Raw genomic sequence first — 6,917 nt, 5'->3', positions numbered from 1 at the left:
ACTTTACATGCAGCCAATAAACACTCTACTGGAACACCCGGCTCTCTGTGGTCTCTGTGCGTGCTCTGGTCACGGGGAGGTCAAGTGGATGGGTGAGAATTCTACTGTCTAATAAGGCTGCAACTAATGTTCAGAATAATAGTTTAATAATAATATATTATTACTAACTGACTATTAACAGACAGTGGACACCACACAGCTGCTCAAATATAACAGGACATACTTTTATTTTAGAAATGTTTTGAATAAAATTGCACTCATTTGAATGCTTTCATCACATATTTCTTACTTTCACTGTACTTAAAGGTGCTGTACCTGATTTTTTACAATAATCAGAACGTGACAAAAATTGATCTAGGTCATGTTAAATGATTTGCAGGGGTCTAAAGTTATTCCTCACTCACCTTATGCATTCTGAGCATCTTAATTATTCACCATGATACATTTGAAAGTGCTTTACACAACTTTCAGAGACCAGAGCAGAGTTTTCCCATCATGGTAAAATGAACAACTAGCATGTTAGCACACGCTTTATAATTAGATACAGACAGTACACAGTACACACTTATTTTGACCTCAAGAGTGGTTATACAATATATCTGTGCTGGGGCCAGACACATTTTGGTCAAATACATGGGAAAAATCAGGTACAGAATTTTTACGTAATTTAATTTTGTAGTACAATTTTGTAGTTAATAATCATGCGTGCAACAAAACTTTTGACAAATATATTTACATTGTCAAATATTTCTGGTTTATTCTTTAAAAATACACAAATTATTGTACATTGTATCTTATATTTATGAAGTAAAAGCACTTTTGAGTCAGTTTGGTCACTCTGCATTCATAGCTGATTATCTACATACCTATAGCATCAGATTGCATATAAAAACTGCGTATAGATTTGTGGAAGTCAGCACTGCTCTGATTGTTATTTTGTTGTCACGGTAACAGTCAGTTGTTGATCCAGTCTGCTGCTGGATCCTTTGCTCCATAAACGTCTTAATTATCAAAGATTTGAAAATTATCTCTATGAAAAGTATCTAAAATGTACAAAAACAAAACAATCACTAACTATACTCCCATTATAAAAACATGGGAGGAATTTTACAAAGTCTTTATCTAACATCAAAATATTTACTCTCTGCTCTGACTGGCCCAGAGCATGGCAGGGAGCAGAGGCGCAGGTGGGTATCACTCCTATGATTGGTCCATGCATAAGGGGTGGAACGTTGTTGACCATCTCTATTCTCATTGGCCTGATGCAAGGGGGGAGTGACAAAGGAGATTCTCACTACTCTCATTGGTCTAGAGCACTGTATGGGTGGAGCTACAGAAGGCAGAGTCACAGGCACCACACTTTAAGTTGCGATTGGTCCAGGGAGGTGTGGGAACGTGGTCACAGGTGGAACTCTCTGCTCTCATTGGTCCAGAGCAGACAATTTGCAGGGTCACTAGTTACTTTCTCTGATTTGATTGGCCCGGAGTGTTGGGGGTCTAGAGTTACAAGGAGGTGGGGTTATAGCTGATTTTCTCTGCTCTGATAGGTCTGAGGAGTGCAGGGGCGGAGTCGCAAGAGGTGGCGTCCACACATGGGTGGGGTCAAATATGCGTGGAGATGAGCGGGTCACAGCTGGCTTTCGCCCTCACATGTGTCCTGGGTCCCGGAGCAGAGGGTGGAGCACATGCTGGAGTACAGGGGGGACCCAGATGGGGGCAGACCCAGCTCGCTGAAGTCCACGTTGGCCTGGTTGAGTCTCCGAACACGGTACGTCTCATACAGGATGTTATGAGTGACGTCCTTCAGGTCCTGGAGATGAGACCTATCCACACAGCAGACACACGAATTAGATCAGATATCATGCATCAAATGTATACTGAGACAAAAGATTCTCTAAGTGTTTGACCTGAGCTGAAGGATACGTCTGAATTCTATGGTGGAATTTGCTGTTTAACTGTCAGACTTCAGATTGGTTGACCTGGTTTATGGCTAATATCACTGTAATTATTGCCATTTACCATTATCATGTAACAAAATAACACCTTCTGACTACCACCAGATCTTAGCCAGGTCTATAACAAGACTATCAGATCTAAAGTCGGGCTTGAACAGGTCTACAATGGGACTAGACCTTAATTCAGCAGTAGCAGCAGCAGTAGTAGTAAGAAAAAGAGTGGATAAAAACAAAGGGATCAACAAACCATTAGAAGTGCCTACATATCAGAAACTTAACTCTTGTATTTGTATTTATGAATAAAAAAAAGTATTAACATTTAGATTGTAAATTAAACTTAAAATGAATTGTATATAAGGTTTTTATTTAACATTTTATAAACCTGACCTCTCTGTGTCCCCAGATACAAGGTAAACATGTTCAAAACAAATGTAGCTTTTACTGATAACAACTGTAATGCTGATTTAATCTTAATTAAGTTGTTTATATTATAATTTGCCGTTTTAACCAAAACAATTAACAGTTATCCAATCAGAAAGCAAAAGAAGCCTCTGGTCCCTAGTTTCTGCAACTAAATATGGTTAAAAGGACTCTGCTCTGAATGGTCACTACCTAAACCCCAGCAACTGCAGCCAATCATTAATCAGAGTTCGGTTTGATTGTAGTACCTTTTCTAAAACTGTAAGATCGCAGGCTACATACACTTCCTTTAACCACACTACACAAATTTCACTCATTTACTTGCAGCACTACCATCCATTAGGGGGTGCTGTTGTCTAATATTAGGAGTACTAGTGGTGTAGTCAATCCAAATTCAAATGTAAATACTCCTGAATGCATTATAGCAATAATGAACTGGGAACCACATACATTAATATTAATAAAAACATATTATTAGTTAGTTAGTAAGTACATATTTCCAGAAGTGGTGTACTGGACAAAAAGTCTCAAGAGGAAGAGAAAGCAACACCCACACATGAGTAATAAGAATCACTGAATAAGCTATATTTATTAGTTTGTGCTGTAGTACTGACCTGATGAGCAGATCTCTCAGATGGGAGAATTCACAGTGAGCTGCGTTTTCAACTGTGGAAAATCAAAAGTCATGAGAATATGGAAGTTTGTTATTTTTCTTTCAGGGATAAAGAAAAATGTTAGAATTAGGAATTAATTTCATAACCTTAATAATATGTACAAGTGAAAGTAGTTAATCCCTGAGTATAGATCGACCAATAAGTTTTTTTTTCCAAGGCTGATGTCAATACGATTGTTGAGAATCCAGAGAAACGGATGGCCAATAAGCTCTGACAATATTTTTGGGCTGACACGCAAGGTCAATTGTAGTAATTTTACCCCCAAGTACCTCATTTGAATTTAGTACATACCCGACCACGCCCTTGTTTTACTACAAACTGGATACAAAAGCAGTGGTCACATTTGTGCAGAAACCTCTTTGGACTAATTGAGTTACAATAAAGCAAATAATGTTCATTTAGACAGCTGGTTGGGCCAAACAAAATATCAGCCTCTGCTGGTGATTTAAGATTAATCTATATGGGCGAACCGTTACAAGGCATATCATTTTGCACTGGACTGAAGTAGTTCTAATGTGGTTAAAACAATAACTGCTAAATGGAAAAGTTGAGAAATTTATAGAAGTTTATGAGTTTTTTTACCAGAGTCGCGCTACAATCAATAAACCCTGACAGATCAGGCAGTGGACAGGGAGCTGCGGGAAAACTTCACTGAAGGACACTTCTGTGTTTAGAAAGGTACGTCTTTGTGTGTCAATGCTAATGCTAACCTATTAGAACGTTAAATATAACATAACAACAAAATTACACAGCATCATTTTATAGCAAGTTAATGATGAATAAATGCATTAAGTACACACTATTAATAACCAAATATTTAAACTATAGAAATCAGTGTCATTGGGTGTAAGCAAGTGTCAGAGGAAGTCACTGGTTGTCAGCATTTGTAAGCGGGTGTCACTGGGTCTCAATGGGTGTAGGGAGTCGGTCGTACCTTCAATGATTCCCCACTTGGTCTTGCGTCCCAGGACTTTGTTGCCGTTGACCTGGTGCTCCCTGTCAGTGCCCACCACTGCAAAGGGGATGCACTCCTACATATACATATACAATTAAACTGTTAGACCTGCTATAGACCTTGTACAGTGAGGCAAAAAAGTATTTAGTCAGCCACCAATTGTGTAAGTTCTCCCACTTAAGAAAATGAGAGAGACCTGTAATTTTCATCATAGGTACATTTCAACTATGAGAGACAAAATGAGGGGGACAAAATCCAGAAAATCACACTGTCTGATTTTTAAAGAATTTATTTCCAAATTATGGTGGAAAATAAGTATTTGGTCAATAACAAAAGTTCAGCTCAATACTTTGTTATATCCCCTTTGTTGGAAATGACAGTTTTCTGTAAGTCTCCACAAGGTTTTCACACACTGTTGTGGGTACTTTGGCCTATTCCTCCATGCAGATCTTCTCTAGAGCAGTGATGTTTTGGGGCTGTCGCTGGGCAGCACGGACTTTCAACTCCCTCCAAAGATTTTCTATGTGATTGAGATCTGGAGACTGGCTAGGCCACTTCAGGACCTTGAAATGCTTCTTACCAAGCCACTCCTTCGTTTCCCGGGCAGTGTGTTTGGGATCATTGTCATGCTGAAAGACCCAGCCATGTTTCATCTTCAATGCCCTTGCTGATGGAAGGAGGTTTTCACTCAATATCTTACCATACATGGCCCCATTCATTCTTTCCTTTACACGGATCAGTTGTCCTGGTCCCTTTGCAGACAAACAGCCCCAAAGCATGATGTTTCCACCCCCATGCTTCACAGTAGATATGGTGTTCTTTGGACTCAACTCATCATTCTTTGTCCTCCAGACACAAGTTGAGTTTTATCAAAAAGTTCTATTTTAGTGTCATCTGACCATATGACACTCTCCTAATCTTCTTCTGGATCATCCAAATCCTCTCTAGCAAACTTTAAACAGTCCTGGACATGTACTGGCTTAAGCAGGGGGACACGTCTGGCACTGCAGGATTTGAGTTCCTGGTGGTGTAGTGTGTTGCTGATGGGAGCCTTTGTTACTTTGGTTCCAGCTCTCTGCAGGTCATTCACTAGCTCCCTCGTGTGGTTCTGGGATTTTTGCTCACCGTTCTTGCGATCATTTTGACCCCACGGGGTGAAATTTTGCGTGGAGCCCCAGATCAAGGGAGATTATCAGTGGTCTTGTATGTCTTCTTTTTTCTAATAATTGCTCCCACCTCTTTCCTCACACCAAGCTGCTTACCTATTGCAGATTCAGACTTCCCAGCCTGGTGCAGCTCCACAATTTTGTTGTGACATCTCTTTGGCCATAGTGGAGGTTGGAGTCTGACTGTTTGAGGTTGTGGACAGGTGTCTTTTATACTGATAACGAGTTCAAGCAGGTGCCATTAATACAGGCAACGAGTGGAGGACAGACAAGCCCCTTAAAGAAGAAGTTACAGGTCTGTGAGAGCCAGAAATCTTGCTTGTTTGTAGGTGACCAAATACTTTTTTTCACCAAGGAATTTACCAATTCATTCATAAAAAATCCTACAATGTGATTTCCTAGATTCTTTCCCCCCATTCTGTCTCTCATAGTTTAAGTGAACCTATGATGTAATTTACAGGCCTCTATAATCTTTTTAAGTGGGAGAACTTGCACAATTGGTGGCTGACAAAATACTTTTTTGCCCCACTGTATATACCTGGTTTAAATCCAGCTTAGATCAGGTTTAGAACCAGTTTAGATTTGATTTATGCCACTGCATTAATTTATTTATTGAACTATCAAAGAGTGGTGACACCATAGAGAAATGGTGTTGTGTTATTGATTACACTGAATACCAGAGATAATTGATAACACAGATTGTGTTTGGGTTAGCTCTAAAGCTAAACATTGCATTGGAGTTGATACATTTGTTTGGACTGATTTATAGTGTTTTGTGCCCTCAGTGCTCACCCTAATGCTGTTGTTGAGAATGCTCTCCTCAGGGTCCTCGTCGTACTGTTTCTGGGGGTACACCTGGATGCCATTAGCCGCTAGGTCTTGCCGGATCTGTATCATGAGAAGACGGGTTAGCATTAGCCACATCACACTAGACCACAGTGCTAACGACGGGTTAGCATTAGCCACACCACACCACAGTGTTAAAGAAAATAAAAAGGTAATTAAAACTACAAACACAATATCAAGAATATGGACAACATAAACCTTCCTCTCACAAATTATATTTGAGGCATTTTTTTTTCTTTTAATGTGTTTTGTATTTATTTTTGTTTATCAACCTACAGGCAGGTTAGCGTTAGCCAGAACCAACCACAGTGCCACAGACAGGTTAGCGTTAGCCACACAAGACCACAATGCTACAGATGGGTTAGCATAAGCCACACCAGAGCACAGCATGGATCTGTTAAAACAACTGGATAGGGTATTGCTTAGAGCTGTCTCAAGTTGGATTTGCATTGGTACTACAACAAAAAAATCCCTCCTGCCCAGAAAGGATTTTTCTCATAGAGCACAATGTAATCACAAACTGCTCTTGTTCGGCTGTCAGGGACTGACAGGGAACCCCTAACTTTCACAAAGGTCCACTTTTGTGGCGATTTTTACCTATTTTCAGATCATAAACTTTTTCTGAGCTCAAAATCCGTCTGTCGTCTTAAAAGAAAATGCTTTTTAATCGTTAGCTTCGGCTACACTCTATGTCCACTCCAGCTAAGCTCAAATGCTGGTTGGTTAGAACGGCCACGTGTTATGACATGAACGAGCATATGAGTGATGCGAACTGAATGCGAAAGTCATGAATGAATCGCAGGTTTAGAACATGGTTCAGAAGCTCCTGGAAGCATAAACATAATTTATCATTTGTAATTTCTTTATTATTTCCTTGCCTTCTTCGCGGCCGCTCCACATG

The 6,917-nt window shown here is 39.9% G+C and overlaps 1 protein-coding gene across 3 annotated transcripts in view; it reads right to left on the bottom strand.

Annotated features, from left to right (window-relative positions):
* Positions 1 to 205: 205 nt before the first annotated feature.
* The window catches only part of LOC117375286 (neuronal-specific septin-3-like), a 48,839-nt gene continuing 42,127 nt past the window's right edge, over positions 206 to 6,917 (bottom strand). For 2 of the 3 annotated variants that reach the window (XM_055223755.1, XM_033971583.2), the window contains exons 8-11: positions 5,963 to 6,058; positions 3,984 to 4,080; positions 2,990 to 3,041; positions 312 to 1,823 (exon numbers count right to left, since the gene is read on the bottom strand). In XM_055223755.1, the coding sequence (XP_055079730.1) occupies positions 1,628 to 1,823; positions 2,990 to 3,041; positions 3,984 to 4,080; positions 5,963 to 6,058 (441 nt within the window). In that variant the 3' untranslated portion in view covers positions 312 to 1,627. Of the gene's footprint in view, positions 1,824 to 2,989; positions 3,042 to 3,983; positions 4,081 to 5,962; positions 6,059 to 6,917 lie in introns of all 3 variants that reach the window. The other variant, XM_055223754.1, reaches the window with a different exon arrangement.

Source organism: Periophthalmus magnuspinnatus, chromosome 8, assembly GCF_009829125.3.
Source record: "Periophthalmus magnuspinnatus isolate fPerMag1 chromosome 8, fPerMag1.2.pri, whole genome shotgun sequence".
Taxonomy (NCBI): Eukaryota; Metazoa; Chordata; class Actinopteri; order Gobiiformes; family Gobiidae; genus Periophthalmus; species Periophthalmus magnuspinnatus.
This window is presented reverse-complemented; position numbering and strand designations above follow the sequence as displayed.